We start from the raw sequence: 21,446 nt of genomic DNA, 5'->3' as shown, positions 1-21,446 counted from the left end.
TGACAGGCAGATTCTCTACCACTGAGCCACCAAGGAAGTCCCAATGTTTATTATATCTACCCTATTCCAGGTGAACATCATGAGAAATATTTCCTCACTGCTCTCATCAGGTGTCATAGTTGTAGAGACTGCACACACAGTGATGTCCTCCATGCCTGCCCTGCAATAAAAAGGGCACCCCTACCTCTCTCAACTGGTGTTACAGTTGCAGAGACTTTGGACAAAGCCTTGTTCACCATCACCACACTGCAATAATGGGGCAGTTCCTGTTTCCCTCCCATCTAGAGTAGAGGAAAGATTATGAAGAGAAGGGAGTTAGATAAACAGATTTCCTACAATCTGTGTTTAAAACCCTGGGAAGACCTCTAAAAGGGATCAGAATCAATATAGAAAAAGGTTTGAGAACTGAGCTCTGGTGTGGTAGCCATCAGGCTTCAAACTGGCCTCTGGGTAGTCCACAAGTGGAGCAGAAGAAAACACTGAAAAGGCATTAACAATTCAATTGACACTTGAGCCACAGCTCATAAAGCTGAGCTTGGAGTCCAAAACAGTTTGCCTACGAAACTAGGTGATTTAAATAGCAGAGTCAGAACATAATACTCATCATCATACCAAGAACCAGGAAAACCATAATTCACATGACGGAAGATAATCAGCAGACATCACACTGAGATGACACAGATGTTGGAACTACCTGACAAGGATTTTAAAGATGCTATAGTAATGAAAATGCTCCAAAAAGCTATTACAGGCTCGAAACAAGTGAAAACATTTAAAGTCTCGGTAAAGAAATAGATTATATATAAAAAAAATCAAGTGGAAATTTTAGAACTGAAAAATATAATAACCTAAGTAAAAAACTGGCTCATTGTAGAATAGCAGTAACAGGGAAGAATGACTGCACTTTAAGTTAGATCAATAGAAATTATCCACTATGACGACAGAGAGAATAAAGATTTTTTAGAAAGTAAACAGGGCCTCAGGGACCTGTGGGCAATAACAGCGACAACAAAAATTGTACGTTTGTATCTTACGATTGAAGCAGTGATTTGAAAACTTCCTAAATTTGGTAAAGCCCTAAAGGGAAAAACCCAAAGTAATGTATTCCCAGACACTTCATAAGTAATTTGCTGAAAACTAAGACAAAGAGAAAATTCTTCAGAGCAACTAGAGAAAAGCATTTTATTAGCTACAATGCTTCTGAATCAGAAAACATGGAAGCCAGAAGTGGTAAGATATTTTTAAAGTGTCAAAATGAAAGAACTAACAACCCAGAATTCTTCATGCAGTTAAAATATAAGATGATATAAAGACATTTTCAGATGAAGGAAAACTAAGAGAGTTTTTTGCCAGCAGACTTGCTCTAGAAAAGGAAATTCTTCAGACAGAAAATGATAACAGAAAGAAACTTGGACTGTCAGGAATTAAAAAAAAAAGTACAAATGAGAGAGTGGATGTAGGGTAAATGACTGGTGTGCTCCCCTTATATTTGTAAAATGTTTGATGGTGAAAATCAAAATTTATAACATTGCCTATTATAGTTTTCAATGTATATAAAGGTAAGTTTTTTTCATTCTCAGTTTTTCCTGAGATATAAAGGTAATTTTTAAGAAAACTGTACCATAAAAGAGGAGCGATAAAGGGAGCTAAAAGTTAGTAGGATTTCTGCATTCCACTTGAAATAGTAAAATGTTGGTATGAGTAGACTATAATAAACTCTGTGTACATAAACTATAATACCCAGTGCTGCTATTTAAAATACTCTATGACAAGATGTACTTTAAAAAAAAAAAACACTATAGACAAGTCAATATTGAATACTAAAAGAGGTTCAGAGCATGCACAGGAAAGCAGAAATAGGTGTTGGATTTTGTCAAGTGCTTCTTCATACTAATTAGTGTTAATTAAACTGTTAATGGTTATATTGAGTCAATTTGGAATACTTAACCAGCTTTGCTTTCCTAGAATAACCCTACTTGGTCATGATATATATGTGTGTGTGTGTGTGTGTGTGTGGATAAATGATAAAAAATATTTTGAAATATGAATATTTAATATAAATAGAATCATACAATATGTGACCTGTCTGCTTCTTTCACTTGGCATAATATTTTCAAGTTTCATACATACTGTAGCTTGTTTTAGTACTTCATTCCTTGTATGGATATTCCAGTATTTGTCCATTCATTTGTTGATGGACCTTTGGGCTGTTTCTGCCTTTTGTTATTTGAGTACTGCTAAGACATGCCTCTACATGTATTTGTTTGAGTATCAGTTTTCACTTCTTTGAGAATATACTTATGAGTGGGCAGTTGATTTTTGAGAGGGGTGCAGAAGCAGTTCAAGGTAGGAAGCATAGTCTTTTCAATGAATGATGTTGAAATATTGGACACCTCATAAGCAAAAAATCACCCTTGACCTAAACCTCACACTCTACTTAAAATTACTTAACTCAAAATGGATAGTAAATCTGACAGATAAAATAAATGTGATATGTCAAACTATAAAGCTTTCTATATGTGAAACTATAAAAAAAAAACTTAGGAATAAATCTTTATAACTTAGGCTAATAAGTTCTTAAACATGACACCAAAATGGTTCATAAAAGAAAAAGAAATAAAGCGGACTTTATAAAAATTAAAAACTTTTGATCTGGGAATGTGACCCTTGAAAGAAGATGAAAAGGCAAGCCATAGACTAGGAGGAAGTCTGCAAATCACATGTCCAAGAAAGGTCTTGTATCCAGAATATATTAAGAACATTCTAATGTCAATAATCAGAAACAGTTCAGTTTAAAAAAATGGGTAAAAGTTTTGGACAAGTTTACCAAAGAGTAAATATGAATGACAAATAAGCACATTAAAAGGTGTTTAAATCATTAACTATTTTTAAAAATGCAACTTAACAATACAATGAGATACCATTACATACCTATCAGAATGGCTAAACTAATGCTGAGCAGCTAGCCCTCTCATAGATTCTTCATGGGAATGTAAAATGGTAGAACCATTCTGGGAAACAGTTTGACAGTTTGCTGTAAACTTAAACTTGACCTTATCGTGTGATTCAGCAATCATACTGCTGTACACTCATCCTAGAGAAATGAAAACTCATGGACACACAAAAATGTATATACTCACATACACGGCAACTTAATTGTAATGATCAAACCTTGAAAACAACCCACATGTCTTTCAGTGGGTAAATTAACTGTGGTACATTCCACATAACAGAATACTACTCAGCAATAAAAGAGAATGAACTATTGATGCACACAGTAACTTGGATGGATCGCAAGAGCGTTATGCTAAGTGATAAAAAGAGATCATTGGTTCTGGAGATTAAGGTTTGAAGAAGGGTGTGACTCTAAAGGGGATAATGTACAAGGATTTTTTTGTGTTGATGAAACAGTTTGTGTACTGATTATGGTAGTAGTTACATGAGTCTGTGTAGGTTTTGAAAGTACTACACCAAAAAACAAATAAACAAACAAAAAAGGTGTGCATGTAAAAACCAGTGGAACCAAATAATATCTGTTTTTGTTGTTATTCAGTCGCTCAGTTGTGTCTGACTTTGCAACCCCATGGACTGCGGCATGCCAGGCTCCTATGTCTTTCACTGTCTCCCGCAATTTGCTCAAACTCATGTCCATTGAGCCAGTGATGCCATCCAACCATCTCATCCTCTGTCACCCTCTTCTGCTGTCCTCAATCTTTCCCAGCATCAGGGTCTTTTTTCAGTGAGCTGGCTTTTCACATCAGGTGGCCAAAGTGTTCGAGTTTCAGTGTGAGTCCTTCCAATGAATATTAAGGTTGATTTCCTTTAGGATTGACTAGTTTGATCTTGCAGTCCAAGGGACTCTCAAGAGTCTTCTCTGGCACCACAGTTCGAAAGCATCAATTCTTCAGTGCTCAGCCTTCTTTATGGTCCAGCTCTCACATCCATATATGGGAAAAACCATAGCTTTGACTTTATGGACCTTTGTCAACAAAATGATGTCTCTGTTTTCTAATATGCTATCTAGGTTTGTCATAGCTTTTCTTCCAAGGAGCTAGCATATTTTAATTTCAGGGACCATCTGCAATGATTTGGGAGGCCAAGTAAATAAAGTCTGTCACTGTTTCCATTTTTTCCCATTTTCCCCCCATCTATTTCCCATGAAGTGATGGGACCAGATGCCGTGATCTTAGTTTTCTGAATGTTGAGCTTTAAGCCAAATTTTCACTCTCCTCTTTCACTTTCATTAAGAGGCTCTTTTAGTTCCTCTTTTCTTTCTGCCAGTAGGGTGGTGTCATCTGATATCTGAGGTTATTGATATTTCTCCCCGCAATCTTGATTCCAGCTTATGCTTCATCCAGCCTGGCATTTCGCATGATGTACTCTGCATGTAAGTTAAATAAGCAGGGTGACAATATACAGCCTTGATGTACTCCTTTCCCAATTTGGAACCAGTCTGTTGTTCATGTCCGGTTCTAACTGTTGCTTCTTGACCTTCGTACAGGTTTCTCAGGAGGCATGTAAGGTGGTCTGGTATTCCTGTCTCTCTTAAAAATCTATTTTGTAGTTAATAATGTTGTTTAACATCAGTTTCCTGATGTTGATAATCAGGAATTCGGTGTTGTGGTTAAATAAGATGTTTTCTTTGAGGAAAGCTGTGTGGAAGGTTCACAGTAACTACTGTTTTTGCAATCTATTGTGAGTCTTAAATTATTTACAAATAAACATCAAAAGATGTAGAGTTAAAGATTTTCAAAAGTAAAGAAAATAACATGAATTGGTTAGAGCACTGTTATACTGAGGCAGTGAGAAAAGTGATCTAAAGAGGGTTTTTAATTAAAATAATAATAGCTAAGGATTTCAAAGAAATTTTAATCTGCTAATAGTAGATTCTCAGTGCTTGGCCAGCTACATGGAAAAGTGGGACAAAGCCTCTATCCAGGAGAAGTAGTAGCAAGATTTGACGTCTGGTTTAATTATTGTTGATGGTTTGATTTAAAAATCAGTGAGGGACAAGTGCTGTAAGTATCGTTTCTACCCCGAAGAATGGCATTTTGCAGAATGTACAGTGTTAAGTTATTCTTTTATTTAAAACAAAACAAAGCCTTTGCACAAGAACAAAATTCCAGCTACTGTTTCTCTTTTGTGTCTGCTAATCTATTTTAGTTTTGAATACTATATAAGACACAGCTAACCTTTCTGGAGCTTGCCTTTATTTTTATCCTTCTTTCCCCTTCTTCCCTCCTCTTCCCTCTCCTACCCCATTCCCTCAGCCCTGTATATACCCTCCTTCTCTCTTCCCTCCCTCTCTCTCCTCTCTCTTCCCTTCTCCTTTTCTCTTCCCCTTTTCACATACTACTGCCTTCTCCCTCTTTTTCCCCCCTTCCCTCTTTTTTTTTTTTTTTTTTTGTAGAGACTATCTGCCAGTATGAGGAAAGCCCCATAAGTCTTGTTAAGTAAAATAATGGTGGATGGAAGGGCTTTCTGAAATTCGACCTTAATTTTGTAAAGCGTGCTAGTTTTAACCTGACCAGTTCAATTGGTTCTGAGACCTGGGAATCAAGCTGTCAACTTAGGAAGAAATATTGAAGGTACTTGAGGAAATTAATTTTCTATGCATTCATGTAGGATTGGCAGAATCAGGCTCCTCAGATAACAACTTTTCCTCTCTAGCCTTGGAGGGAGTTGTGTTTACATTCGATTTTGAATGAGTGAATTAAGTGTGGATGCATCTCATTCCTTCTGTCTTTCCTCTGTGGCCCTATGGAAGCAGACAGTGTTCCTAAGGTTGCTCTGGTGTACCGAACTTGACACAGAGGTCTTTTAGGGACTATCTGGAATACCCAGAGGTGACAGAACACTGTCTCAGAGACTATCAGTGGAAGAAATTCTCCACTTTGTTGCTTTCTACTGGATCTATAGAATTTCCATCTTTTTAAAGATGATTTTCAGACATTCAATAGAGATTTCTAGGCAAAGGGCAAAAGTTTAAAAAATGCATTTAAAGTAAGCCAGTTACTGGCTTTACTTATCAAGAAGAGCTTTTCTCTTCTATAACCATGTAATAACTACCTACCTTTTGCTTCAATCCATCAGGATAACAGTCTGTAAACTATGTATCTTGATCTGTTACTCTTAAAACATTATGAAATACCCACAGGGAAATTGATTTCCTGAAGCACTGGGTAGCCTACTTGTGAGTAAGCTAGTTTTTTCCTTACTATTAATATTTACAACAGATTGTTCTTCTCTGTGTGTGTGAGCTCAGTCCTTTCCAACTCTTTTCAGGCATATAGAGCGTAGCCCTCCAAGATCTTCTGTCCATGGAATTTTCCAGGCAAGAATACTGGAGAGGGTTGCAATTTCCTACTCCAGGGGATCTTCCCTACCCAGGGATCAAACCCATGTCTCCTGCATTGGCAGGCGTCTAGAGGTGTGAAAAGCACATCTTAATACTACTTTAACTTTGCTATGAAAATATTCTTAATACGTTAAAAGACAATGATTTCCGGTGTTGGCTTTTGAAAATGAGAATGCTTTTTAACTTTCTCTTTCATGGTTAACTATGCCCAGAGTCTTTATTTTAATTACCACTATGCAGTACTTTAATTCCGCTGTTAGCTTCATTACGTTCTCTGCTTTGGTTTCTGAAAATAATTTTAGAGAAGTAAAACCAAATTGTTCCAATACAATGAAGTGTTTTTACCACACTATTAATGAATCTTTTCTTCATTACCACCACAAACCTAGATGTTGCAAATGTTTTTAAATAAGCAAATTAAAAACTATTTTGTATTGTGATTATAGTAAACAAAGAGCACAATAAAATTTAACTTACCTGACTCAATTCTCTAGTTTTTACTGACCTTTCTTTATTGGAAATAGCTATCTGTCATTCAGTTCCTCCCTATGGAAGTAATGTTATTAGAGAGAAACTGGAAGGATTCCCAGGGTTTTGATTCTTAAGTGTAAGACTTGAAACTGTAAAACTAATAGAAGAAAAAAGAGGGGAAAAGCTCTGACATTGGTCTTGGCAGTGATTTTTTTCAGATATGACACCATAAGCCTAAGAAACAACAACAACAAATCAATAATGAGACTATATAAAACTAAACTTCTGCACATCAGAAGACATATGAGGAGTCTACAGGTATAAGCAAAGGTTCTCAATATTCCTAATCATTAGGAAAATGCAAGTCAAAACCACGATAAGCCAAATCACCTTATAATTGTTAGAATGGCTATAATCAAGAAAGACAAAAGATAGTGAATGTTATGGAGTATGTGGAGAAAAGAAAACCTTTATACCCATCCCTGTTGGTGGAAATGTAAATTGGTAGAGCCATTATGGAAAACAAGATGTTACTCAAAAAATTAAAAATAGAACTACCATATGACTCCAGCAATCCCACTTCTGAGTATGTATCTGAAGAAAATAAAATCAGTGTCTCAAAGAGATACTTGTATACACATGTTCATTTCATCATTATTCACAGTAGCCAAGATATGGAAACAACCTATGGTTCTGTCAGTGGATGAAGGGATAGAGAAAGTGTGTGTGTGTACAAACAGCAATGGAATGGTATTCAGCCATAGTAAAAAAGAGAAAATCCTGCTATTTACAACAACATGGAAGAACCTGGAGGACACTATGGTAAATGAAATTTGACACACAAAGACAAATACTACGAATACTCACATATATGAGCAATCTAAAAAACTCAAATTCATGCAAGCAGAGAGTGGAACAGTAGTTACCAAGGTCAGGAAGGTGGGGAAAATGGAGATGTTCACCAGATGGTACAAAGGTTCAGTTACGTGGGATGAACAAGTTCTAAAGAGTTAATGCACAGCATGGTAACTGTAGTTGTTAATAATAACACTGTATTGTGTACTTGAAATTTGCTAAGAGAGTTGATCTTAACTGTTCTCCTCACCAAAAACCAAATTATAACTGTGTGAGATGATGGATATGTTAATTAGTTTAACTTTGGCAATCATTTCAGTTTTTACATATTTTAAAGCAGCCTATTGTACACCTTAAATATATTCAGTTCTTATTTGTCAAGTAGACATTCATAAAGCTGAGAAAACAATGACCAGCGAAGTGCTGTGAGCCCACCCTTTCCACTGCATCTTTTGTTGAAGGCTTCATGGGGAGGGGACAAATAAGAGCACTGAGCGATGGGTCAAGACCTGAATTCTAAATTTTGGCTTGCCACCTGTTAGTATATTTTTGTGACAATGGATTTGACATCACCTTTGTCTTGTACATGCAGTCCTGTTGAACTAACAGTTAGTGAGCACTTACTCTTTGCAAGAGATGCCTGGAGATATTATATCCAGTTTATATTGACTAAATGCTTTTGTTTGTTGTTGATTTAGCCTTTTTCTTCAGTGTTTTGGTCCAGGAAATTACACTGTGACTGGAAAATTTTCCTCTGAAGAGGCTTTTATTTGTATAGAAAATCTAAATAATCTTGGCAAAAGGTTTTATCTGTGATTTAAAAGCCATAGAATTGATACTGTTTTGTAATATTACATCAATTCTCGATTACTACTAATTTATTAAGTGAAGGAAGTAGAAATCTCTCAATCCTAGCAGTGCCTAAGTTATATAATAATGCTTATGGTTTACTAGTTAATTCAAAATTATTCTTTTTTTTAGCAAAATAGAAATTGAACTGGCTTCCTAATTAAACTGGCTCTTCACATCCCAGAGTGACTATTTTTGTGTTGTAACCCAAGTAAATCAAGTATTTTAGCATTTGATGGTGCCTTTAGTGAATTAGTAATCATTTAGGCTTAAGAGATGCTGCTTCCTTTAATATATTGTATTAGTTAGAGGAATATTGATTTAAATATGCTTCCCAATGTTTATTTACAGGACAGTGAAAGCAAATGCAGATTTCAGTTCTGTTGAGATAGGGTCATTCTTAGAAACTAACAGTGTCAGAAGAAATGCCTCAGGTAGTGTTTAAAAAAAAAAAAAAAAGAGCTGAACAAAAGGAATACAGAAGAACTCTGTTTTATCTCAAGTCCTTATTTCTTATATGTACTATGGTGACAGCTTTACTGCAGAATTATAACTGTAAAATTGTTACATAACATTGTTAGCTGATAAGGGCCTGTGATTGGGCCACCTCATAGCACTAAATACAAATAGAACAGCATTTATCCAGTGTGAAGTAATGTCTCTTGAGATTATGAGGATAAATGAGATAGTATGTTTGAATTAGCTTTGAGTGTATACATGTGTTTTAGTCTCATATTATCTCTGAGATAGAAGGAGGTGAGCAGGGAGCAGTTATGGGGAGAGGTAATTTTTATCTCAATTATACATTACCAAATTGAAGCAAAAAATCACAAAACTGAATTCATAACAGAGCTTGAATTAGGAAAAAAACTTGTATCTTAAACCTCTCTGTAGTTCTTCAAGTAGAACACGATATCTTAAGTAATTTTGAAAAATTTACCTCCTATTCTAAAACTTAAATAGCATCACCATTGAAAGAAGCAAGAATACATGTGTCTGTTGATGAGTCTGACTTTAAGAAGACCTGGTATACAAAACCCTACATTTTAAATATAATTTATAGAGTTTGTAAAGTAATTTCACTTTGCCCTTCACAATTATTCTTTGCATTATGGACTATCATTGAATAATGGAAAAAGTACATTTACTTAGCATTTCAAAAACACAATAAATTATATGTTAAAGGTTTATTTTAAATGCAGTTTTATTCATAACCCTTTCAGTCCAACTGAAAGTGATTTTTCTGTTCCTTAATTCCTTGTTTACCATGATCTTAAAACATTTAAATTGTCTACTATTGTGGTTATTTATGTGTAGAATTTCTTATTCTATTGGATTGTCATATATATCCCATGTTTCCTTGTATACATTTAGTGCTTAATAAATATTTATTAAATGAACAAAGTTTCACCTATACTTGATCACTCAGTGATAATCAAGGCAAAAGGAGGGAGAAGTAAGACTATCTCCCAGGGGACTTATGGGGGAACATTTTCATTCTATATTTCCCCATCTCCCACTCACCAACAAGAATTGCTTCTTAGTGAGCCTCTATCTGCTGGAAGTGTATCATATTCCAAGTGTGTGTATGTGGTGTGTGTGTGAGAGAGAGAGAGAGAGAGAGAAAGGGAGATAGGGAGGGAATGAGAGAGGGAGAGATGAGTGGAGGGAGCAGCGTAAAACCATAAGGAGGGGAAAAAGCAAAAGAATTACAGCGTAGAACAGAATTATCTGCCTGCATTTTGGCATTTCTAGTAGAGAAATATAGAAGAGAGTGCATTAGGCACACAAGAAGCAAATAAAAAACAGATTTTATCATCAGAAATAGCTACCCTGATAAAATGATAACATGATTAAAGTAAAGCTTTTAGTAATGAAGCCCTTCTCTATATTCTTGCTTACGAATAATACAGACACACTTCAAGTGTTTTGCAGACATCACCAGAAAAGTCTAAAATGAGGATCAGTGGTAACTGACAAAGTCTGTTTGGTAAGAAATTTGGAGATTATGTATATGAATGTATGTATGTATAACAATGGCTCTGTTTCACGTTTATAGAATTCCATAAATCTCTGTTGCTACTTCGTAACAGTGGTGGATAACAAAGACTTAGCTCTGATGATGGGTTTTCTTATATAAGGTTCCTTTCCATTAGAATAAGTCCCTATCCATCTCAGAGTTGTTGCTTTGTTTACCTATTATATATCTGCCTTTTTTTTTTCCTAGATATTAGAACATAAACTTTTTCTGTTTCTTGCTATCTCTCTCTTTTTTATGAATATTTTATGAATAAGACCCTTTGAATTTTGCAGACTTTTAAATATCATTTTGGTTAAAAAAAAAATGGGCTATAGCTCTGAGTCTTTTCAGTGTTTTGTCTAACTATTATCATTCCAAACAGCCATTCATTTTCTCTTATCACTCTCTGCCTTAGAGTCTTCCATTGGTTATGCGTATATGTAGACCTTTCTCATTCCAGAACCAAACATAATAGACTTTTTTCCTTTTCTCTGTGTTATCTTTGACATTACAGAAAGATTTAATATATTCTGTCACCAGCTTACTTGGAGACACATTAAGACTCTTGAAATACGCTTCATTTCATAAATTATCCTCTTTTCCTTAGACTTCAGTTCTTGAAACATTGGGTTCTAATTAAACTCTTTTCTCAAGAAATACAGGTATATTTTTTAATGTAGATGTGAGTCTTCTTTTCAGCAAAAAAAAATCTACAGTTTGAAAACTAAACATCAGATGTTTTAATTATTGTATTCCTTTACTCTCTTTTTTCCTTAAAAAAAATTAAAACTAATATAAGATATAATACGGAAAACTGGTTGTGAGGTATGTGGGATCTCTGTACTAACTTTGCAATAATTCTGTACATCTCAAAGCAGTTGTAAAAGAAAATGTTTATTGAAAAATATGTGAAGGACATTTTCATTCATATGAATTTCAGGAATATTCAGGGTGTTTTATTTCTTACAAATCATGAAAAACCTAACAAATGTCAATACTCTTTGCACTCTTAACTGTTGAATTAATAATAAAGCTTTGAATCAGTTTGAGAACATTATTTACTCCCAGATCCTTGTATAATATTGTAAGAGAGTAAATGATGAATTGGTCTCCCAACATCAGACCCCCTCTGTTCCTCTCAAATCTTCCGTGGCTGAAGTGGGAATCTTTACAGCCTGAGGAGTCTGTCCTTGAGTTCAGTCTCAAGCGAAGAGAATCAGCCGCTCTAGAACTTGATTGAGGAAACAGCATTGACCACATCTTGCTGAATTTTATTTGGGCTTTCTTGAATTCTTAAGGGCTCTAACTCTTTACAAGACTCTTGATGATATAGGTTCTTCTTTGATCTGAAAGGACTAGCGTACAGTGGCACATCTGAATATGAAAGATAATTCTGAAAGTAATTGTGTGTTGCATTTTCCCTTCTCAGCTTTTTTTTCCCCCCGAATCATTTTATAGCCTAATCATCCTAGCTTTTGTTTCTAGGGCTCTACTTGACATGACAAGTGTGATGATGACATGACAAGATGATGTCCCTAGAAAATAGTTGTAGATTTGTGGTTTGGCAACTGCTTTATTAAAGGCTGATATAAATTGAGAACTGATTACCTTGCTTATTGCTATGTGGAAGAAAAGATGCTGTTCCTAAAAGTACCGTTCTTTCTCTCCCGGACCTGCAGACAGAACAGCTTGAAAATTTTCTCAGGCTAAGGAGTCCTTGTCAAAACAGATTTTTATTTGAAGAACTAAGCTGCCTAGGGTATTTACAAATAGCCCAAATGAAATACGATGGGGCTGATACCTTAGAATGGGAAAAAAGAATTTTTCACAATTGCTTAACCCCACTGGACCCCACTGGACCCATTGTTAGATAATACAAATAATATTAAAGTGTTTTAACCACTTGCTAGTCATATTAAAGTATGTAAATAAGAAAAAATGGATAGCCTTATTAAAAATTGGCATAACACATTCTCAATATATCTGATATAAAGCATGTTCTACATTTTATTTTGAAAATTACCAGTAGCATCAGTTTTGTTTTCTTAAAGTCCTATGACTGATATTTTTTAACTGTTGAACTCATATCCTTTTACAGTATTCAGTGACTTTACTTCCAAAGTCCATTTTGTTAGTGACATCTTGAAATCTGGAATAGGTAGAATTATTAGATAAATTATAGTTTTTCCTTTAAGATAATTTGAGTTTCATCTGTGAAGGTAATAAGCTCAGAATGCTGAAGTGCAGCTGGAGTAAATGAACTATTTTGCTCCTTTTATAAAGATTTCAATGTGTGCAACTTTGAATTCAAAGAGAATCATACTTGCATGTTCCGAGTGATAGAGAAGTGAAAGAGTATTATTATTTTTTTTATGTAACTGCTTAATTTCACATTTGTTGGTGATGTTTCTGAAGTAACTGGTCTTTTTCACTGCCATCTCCCAAAGTATGCACATAAAATTTTCAGTGGATTCTGTGAAATCTAATCTTAAAAACTAAATGCCTTGCTTAATAAGATATACTGGACTGGTCCTGGCTTATTATATTGATTTTTGACAGTTGCCACCTATAAAGAGGAGTTAACCTCTCCATACAGTTTATTGTTGCCTTTGTTTCTCTTCCTTACTGACAGAATCCCAAGGACTGCAGCAAAGCCAAGAAGCTGGTGTGTAACATCAACAAAGGCTGTGGCTATGGCTGTCAACTCCATCATGTGGTCTACTGCTTCATGATTGCATATGGCACCCAGCGAACACTCATCTTGGAATCTCACAATTGGCGCTATGCTACTGGAGGATGGGAAACTGTGTTTAGACCTGTAAGTGAGACCTGCACAGACAGATCTGGTGTCTCCACTGGACACTGGTCAGGTAAGAAGCCTGTGCAACTTGTCATCTCTCTGTGTTGAACTACTGCATAACCAAGTTATCGGATTTCTACTTACAACCTTATGGATCTTAGTATTTTTCCTCTGCATTGTGAATACCATACATTATCCAGATAAAATCTAGAATAGTAATATTTTATTCACAAAGTGTTTCATGATAAATGTCCTATTTTTGGCCACACCACCCAGCATGCAGGAATCTTAGTTCCCCAACCAGGAATTGAACCTGTGCCCTCTGCCATGGAAGTGCAGAGTCCTAATCACTGGACTACCAGGGAATTCCCTCATGATCAGTTTCATCTCTAATGTTCATTTTTATCTGGATCTAGCAAAATCACTAAGTTTTTTCAAGGAACATAATTTATTCTTTCAATGATGATGATGTACCTTCTCTTTTTGGGGTGGTTTCACATTATTGTACTCATTTGATCCTTGTAATTATAACATAGATTGCTGGTTCTCAGACTTCAGCATGCATGAGAATTATCTGGAAAGCTTATTAAAATACTATTTTCTGATTCAGTAAGCCTGAGACAGGGCCTAAAATTTGTATTTCTGACAAAGTTTCCAGGTTCAGGGACCATACTATGACAACCACCTAGACAGTGAAGGTACCTTTATCTCCATTCTATAGTTGAGGACAATGAAGCCTAATTTGTTTATGTGATTTTAATTTTATTCAGGAAACATTTAATGAGGAACAGTATGTTTAAGGTACAATGCTAGGCATGAGAAGAGATGCAAAGATGAGCAAGAAATTTCTCTCCGAGGACTTGGTGATAGAAGGGATAGAGTATAGGTAGAGTTTCTTGCCACTAGTCTTTTATTTTTTCTACAGTGATGATCTTTAAATAAGGTCCAAAGTTGGGCTGTCTTTGTTAAAATCTTTGCTGTATCTTTTTGTAATCTTGGGCAAGTAAACTTAACCTAGGCCTTCATTTCCTCATCGGTAAAATGAAGAGTAACAATTTACTTACCTCTTTGAGTTGTTGATAGGATTAAGTGCACTAATATGTATAATGCACTTAGCACAGTACCTGACATATAAGCTCAAGTAATTGTTAGATGTCTTTAATAGCCTATATTCATTGAGAGCCAACAGTGTGACATATACGGAACTAAGTGATTAGGTGAAATGTGTAGTAAGTCACTATGCTATCTCTGCACTCACATCTATGAGAAGTCCAGTATTTTTCAAAATGCTGAGGCATTTCAGTTAATGTAATTTCTTATGGAGCTGAGCACCTTTTTTTCACACTTTAAAACACTAGATGTGAAATAAGGAGCTATGTCATTGGCAAAGTGAGTAACTTTAGTTCCTTTGTTTCTTTTTGCCTCCTTTGGGAAATACAGGTAATACTTCACAGAAATGTCAAGAAAGTTAATTGGGTAATTTCTTCTATAAAATGCTTTAAGTTGCTCTATAAAATGTCCTTTATGGATTTAAAGTATCATCTTGTGATATGAATTTTGTCTTCTTTAGGAGCCTTATTCTGTATATCAGCATTTGTTTTTTCTTTGTAGCTCACTTCAAATTTTAAAGTGAACCCCTTAATCTAAAACTTAGCTGAGCTTTAGTTTAAGGTTTCCTCTTCCATTGATCCGGCCTCTCAGGTCATCAGTGGTAAAGAATCTGCCTGCCAGTGCAGGAGACACAGGAGACATTCAGTCCCTTGGAGGAGAAGATGGCAACCCACTCCAGTATTCTTGCCTGGAAAACCCCATGACAGAGGAGCCTGGCGGGCTTCAGTCCATGGAGTCACAAAGAGTCGGACATGACTGAGCAACTGAACACACACGCACTTCCATTGATCTGGTCTGTGGTTTATAGCTGGTACAAAAGGATTAGGTGTCAAGGTTAGGGAGATACAGAAAAAGCAACTCTTAACAGTCTCACTGTGGCTAACTTTTCATTTTGTGTACTTAGTTCAGTTTCAAGCTTCTTTGATTGTGGAAGCATATAGCCTTCAAAGAATAAGTTTCAGTATTTCAAAGGAGAGATAACTTTATAAGTAGTAGTCAGTTAATAAAAAAAGTTAAAAGTTAGCCTCACTAGACTTACCAATTTGGTATATAGGTTGGCTATGCCAATATGCTACAAGTAGTTATTTGGTTTGTTTGATTATAATCCTTCCTTATATATTTTGTAGTATGTAGTGGCAACTATTGGAGAAGGCAATGGAACCCCACTCCAGTACTCTTGCCCGGAAAATCCCATGGACAGAGGAGCCTGGTAGACTGCAGTCCATGGGGTCACAAAGAGTCGGACACTTTTGAGCGACTTCACTTTCACTTCTCACGTTCATGCACTGGAGAAGGAAATGGCAACCCACTTCAGTGTTCTTGCTAGGAGAATCCCAGGGACGGCGGAGCCTGGTGGGCTGCTGTCTGTGGGGTCGCACAGAGTCGGACACGACTGAAGCGACTTAGCAGCAGCAGCAGCAGTGGCAACTACAGAACATGAAGGCTAAAAATATAAAATATGGAGAAGGGAATGGCAACCCACTCCAGTATTATTGCCTGGAGAATTCCGTGGACAGAGGAGCCTGGTGTGCTACAGTCCATGGGGTCGCAAAGAATTGGACATGACTGAGTGATTGAAACTTTCCCTTTACTTTGAACAATACCTGTTATAGTAGACATGATATTATTGGAAAAGAGTCAATTGTATTTTTATGCATCTAAAAAACAGCAGTTAGAAAATGTAATTACTTTTGCACACAAAATATAATATTCTCAGGAATAATAATTAACAAAAACTAAGGATGACTGTTACATTGGAAATTATAAAGTGCTACAGACAGCCAATAAATACAACCAAAATAAATGGAAAAAAAATATATATATATATATAAAATAGACAACTAATGAGAACTTACTGTATAGCATATGGAAATCTACTTAATGCTCTCTGGTGATGTAAATGGGAAGGAAATCCAAAAAAGGGGGTTATATATCCACATATGGCTGATCACTGTGCTGTACAGCAGAAAATAACATTGTAAAGCAACTGTATGCCAATAAAATATTTTTATGAAAAGGCTTGAATTTGAAACATTCAGAATTTCTTCATGTTACAGTTAAACAGATTTTCAAAATCATCCTTACTTTTTTTATGTGGACTCTTAAGACCTGGTAGATACTAAGTGGCTTATCCACAATCACACAGCTTATAAATGACAGAACTCTGGTTAATACATTCACTCTACCTACCTCCAGTCTAAGTCCTTCCTAGCACGCTATCGTAAAATGCCTTACCTAGCAGAATAATGATTAAAAACGTAAAACAGTCTTTAATGTCTGGGAACTAGATAATATGATGAATTTAGTAACTCTATCCTCTTTTCTCCCTCTATCCTGTAACTTTTCCTGAATCTTTCATATAATTTTAGGTACGGAAGAGTTACCAATGGTATTTTCTTCTTAGTCATTTGCTGTCCCCGATTAAAGAAATCATTTCATCGTGGTATCATAGAATTATAATTTTAATTAAATATATCTTTGCTTTTTCACTACAGATACTGTATAAAATCATACTCTTTCTTCATGCTAATGAATTAACCTACGCCTGTTGGACACCTTTAATTAAACTAGTAGTTATTTTCAATGTTCTTTCAGAATTCATTATAAGTAAAATAATTTAGATGCTAATCTTATATCCAAAGGAAGAGGCTTATTTTAGAACTTGGAATACTTTAATTTTTATGAAAGTATGATTGCCATCACTTCTATGTCTGTTTATATACACTATCTATATATGTACCTTTTGAAGAAACCTATTTCTAGAATTGGAGAAATCAGAATGAATTTTAATAAGCTCTTTGACATTAATCCTTCAGTTAACCATAAGTCAACTAAATCTGTTATTGTTCTGACTTGTACAAAGATTTTTAGGATATTATGACACGACTGCCATGAAATTATTACTGTTTGTACCTACTTGACACGAAGTGCCTGCAGGTGGAATTTAGTGATTTCTGTGCAAATATGTCACCAGTATAGGAATTAGTATGCACATTTGATCATTTGAATAGCCAAATCATAGCCCGTTGTAAGTTCAATTCTTTGTTTTTCTCCTTCATTTTTTTATATTTGTGTATGAAACCATACCATTTCTGTCCTTTATCGAGCCCATCTTTGCATGAAATGTTCCTTTGGTATCTCTGATTTTCTTGAAGAGGTCTCTAGTCCTTCCCATTCTGTTGTTCTCCTCTTATTTCTTTGCACTGATCACTGAAGAAGGCTTTCTTATCTCTTCTTGCTATTCTTTGGAACTCTGCATTCAGATGTTTATATCTTTCCTTTTCTCCTTTGCTTTTCGCTTCTCTTCTTTTCACAGCTATTTGTAAGGCCTCCCCAGACAGCCATTTTGCTTTGTTGCATTTCTTTTCCATGGGGATGGTCTTGATCCCTGTCTCCTGTACAATGTCACGAACCTCATTCCATAGCTCATCAGGCACTCTATCAGATCTAGGCCCTTAAATCTATTTCTCACTTCCACTGTATAATCATGAGGGATTTGATTTAGGTCATACCTGAATGGTCCAGTGGTTTTCCCTACGTTCTTCAATTCAAGTCTGAATTTGGCAATAAGGAGTTCATGGTCTGAGCCACAGTCAGCTCCTGGTCTTGTTTTTGCTGACTGTATAGAGCTTCTCTATCTTTGGCTGCAAAGAATATAATCAATCTGATTTCGGTGTTGACCATCTGGTGATGTCCATGTATAGACTCTTCTCTTGTGTTGTTGGAAGAGGGTGTTTGTTATGACCAGTGCATTTTCTTGGAAAAACTCTATTAGTCTTTGCCCTGCTTCATTCTGTATTCCAAGGCCAAATTTGCCTGTTACTCCAGGTGTTTCTTGACTTCCTACTTTTGCATTCTAGTCCCCTATAATGAAAAGGACATCTTTTTTGGGTGTTAGTTCTAAAAGGTCTTGTAGGTCTTCATAGAACCATTCAACTTCAGCTTCTTCAGCGTTACTGGTTGGGGCATAGACTTGGATTACTGTGATATTGAATGGTTTGCCTTGGAAACGAACAGAGATCATTCTGTCGTTTTTGAGATTGCATCCAAGTACTGCATTTCGGACTCTTTGTTGACCATGATGGCTACTCCATTTCTTCTGAGGGATTCCTGCCCACAGTAGTAGATATAATGGTCATCTGAGTTAAATTCACCCATTCCAGTCCATTTCAGTTCGCTGATTCCTAGAATGTTGACATTCACTCTTGCCATCTCTTATTTGACCACTTCCAATCTGCCTTGATTCATGGACCTGACATTCCAGGTTCCTATGCAATATTGCTCTTTACAGCATCAGACCTTGCTTCTATCACCAGTCACATCCACAGCTGGGTATTCTTTTTGCTTTGGCTCCATCCCTTCATTCTTTCTGGAGTTATTTCTCCACTGATCTCCAGTAGCATATTGGGCACCTACTGACCTGGGGAGTTCCTCTTTCAGTACCCTATCATTTTGCCTTTTCATACTGTTCATGGGGTTCTCAAGGCAAGAATACTGAAGTGGTTTGCCATTCCCTTCTCCAGTGGACCACATTCTGTCAGATCTCTCCACCATGACCCGCCCATCTTGGGTTGCCCCACGGGCATGGCTTAGTTTCATTGAGTTAGACAAGGCTGTGGTCCTAGTGTGATTAGATTGACTAGTTTTCTGTGAGTATGGTTTCAGTGTGTCTGCCCTCTGATGCCCTCTTGCAACACCTACCGTCTTACTTGGGTTTCACATAACAGAAGCAGAAGATATTAAGAAGAGATGGCAAGAATACACAGAAGAACTGTACAAAAAAGATCTTCACAACCCAAATAATCACGATGGTGTGATCACTGACCTAGAGCCAGACATCCTGGAATGTGAAGTCAAGTGGGCCTTAGAAAGCATCGCTACGAACAAAGCTAGTGGAGGTGATGGAATTCCAGTTGAGCTATTCCAAATCCTGAAAGATGATGCTGTGAAAGTGCTGCACTCAATATGCCAGCAAATTTGGAAAACTCAGCAGTGGCCACAGGACTGGAAAAGGTCAATTTTCATTCCAGTCCCAAAGAAAGGCAATGCCAAAGAATGCTCAAACTACTGCACAATTGCACTCATCTCACACACTAGTAAAGTAATGCTCAAAATTCTCCAGGCCAGGCTTCAGCAATATGTGAACTGTGACCTTCCTGATGTTCAAGCTGGTTTTAGAAAAGGCAGAGGAACCAGAGATCAAATTGCCAACATCCGCTGGATCATGGAAAGAGCAAGAGAGTTCCAGAAAAACATCTATTTCTGCTTTATTGACTATGCAAAGCCTTTGACTGTGCAGATCACAAGAAACTGTGGAAAATTCTGAAAGAGATGGGAATACCAGAACACCTGATCTGCCTCTAAAGAAATTTGTATGCAGGTCAGGAAGCAACAGTTAGAACTGGACATGGAACAACAGACTGGTTCCAAATAGGAAAAGGAGTACATCAAGGCTGTATATTATCACCCTGTTTATTTAACTTATATGCAGAGTACATCATGAGAAACGCTGGACTGGAAGAAACACAAGCTGGAATCAAGATTGCCAGGAGAAATATCAGTCACCTCAGATATGCAGATGACACCACCCTTATGGCAGAAAGTGAAGAGGAACTTTAGCCTCATGATGAAAGTGAAAAGAGGAGAGTGAAAAAGTTGGCTTAAAGCTCAGCATTCAGAAAATGAAGATCATGGCATCCGGTCCCATCACTTCATGGGAAATAGATGGGGAAACAGTGGAAACAGTGTCAGACTTTATTTTTCTGGGCTCCAAAATCACTGCAGATGGGGATTGCAGCCATGAAATTAAGATGCTTACTCCTTGGAAGGAAAGTTGTGACCAACCTAGATAGCATATTCAAAAGCAGAGACATTACTTTGCCAACAAAGGTCCGTCTAGTCAAGGCTATGGTTTTTCCTGTGGTCATGTATGGATGTGAGAGTTGGACTGTGAAGAAGGCTGAGCGCCAAAGAATTGATGCTTTTGAACTGTGGTGTTGGAGAAGACTCTTGAGAGTCCCTTGGACTGCAAGGAGATCCAACCAGTCCATTCTAAAGGAGATGAGCCCTGGGATTTCTTTGGGAGGAATGATGCTAAAGCTGAAACTCCAGTCCTTTGGCCACCTCATGCGAAGAGTTGACTCATTGGAAAAGACTCTGATGCTGGGAGGGATTGGGGGCAAGAGGAGAAGGGGGCGACAGAGGATGAGATGGCTGGATGGCATCACTGACTCGATGGACATGAGTCTTCGTGAACTCCGGGAGTTGGTGATGGACAGGGAGGCCTGGCGTGCTGCGTTTCATGGGGTCACAAAGAGTCGGACACGACTGAGTGACTGATCTGATCTGATCTGATGAAACCATATCCTTTGTAGTAAAATGCTGCTGTTTAGTTGCTAAGTTGTTTCTGACTCTGTGACCCCCATGGACTATAGCCTGCCGAGCTCCTCTGTCTGTGGGATTTCCCAGGCAAGATACTGTAGTAGGTTGCCATTTCCTTCTCCAAAAATTTGGTTTAGTGAAGCAGGATATAAAAATTATGCTTCCAATTGAAAATAATAATCTTTCTTTGGTACCTACAACTGTCATGTCAGTTCTAAAGTTGTTGATAAAATGGTCAGATATTTTTCTGTATTTAAAAGTATTTCCTAAACCTGAACTAACTACATATAATAGGCTTGATTCTTCCAAATAGATTTTTTATGATAATTTAGAATGAGAATCTTGGAATTTAATAGTTTGAAGTATCTTTCAACAGTAATTGATTTGTTAAATTTTGTTGACTGTTTTAGGCTATGTATAACTTCTGGTTTCCAAGATACTTTTGTAGTTGCTATTTACTCTTGAATACATTGATTTAGCTGTAGGGAACTTAAACCATTTAAACTCAGTCCTCCATTAATTTTTTCCCTTCATATTCAGATTAGCAATTAAACCATTTGGGTGTTTTACATTTCCTTCTCTTGTCTTTCATTGTCATAAAT

General features: G+C 36.5%; 1 protein-coding gene across 17 annotated transcripts in view; it reads left to right on the top strand.

The window, feature by feature from the left end:
- FUT8 (fucosyltransferase 8) overlaps window positions 1-21,446 on the top strand; it is a 337,919-nt gene that overhangs the window by 250,441 nt on the left and 66,032 nt on the right. For all 17 annotated transcript variants that reach the window (XM_005890017.2, XM_070377695.1, XM_070377698.1 and 14 more), the window contains one exon: window positions 13,186-13,423. In XM_005890017.2, coding sequence (XP_005890079.1) covers window positions 13,186-13,423 — 238 coding nt within the window. The remainder of the gene's footprint in view (window positions 1-13,185; window positions 13,424-21,446) is intronic.

Source organism: Bos mutus, chromosome 10 (genome assembly GCF_027580195.1).
Source record: "Bos mutus isolate GX-2022 chromosome 10, NWIPB_WYAK_1.1, whole genome shotgun sequence".
Classification (NCBI taxonomy): domain Eukaryota; kingdom Metazoa; phylum Chordata; class Mammalia; order Artiodactyla; family Bovidae; genus Bos; species Bos mutus.
Note: the sequence above shows the minus strand (reverse complement) of the source record. Positions and strands in the feature narration are given on the sequence as shown.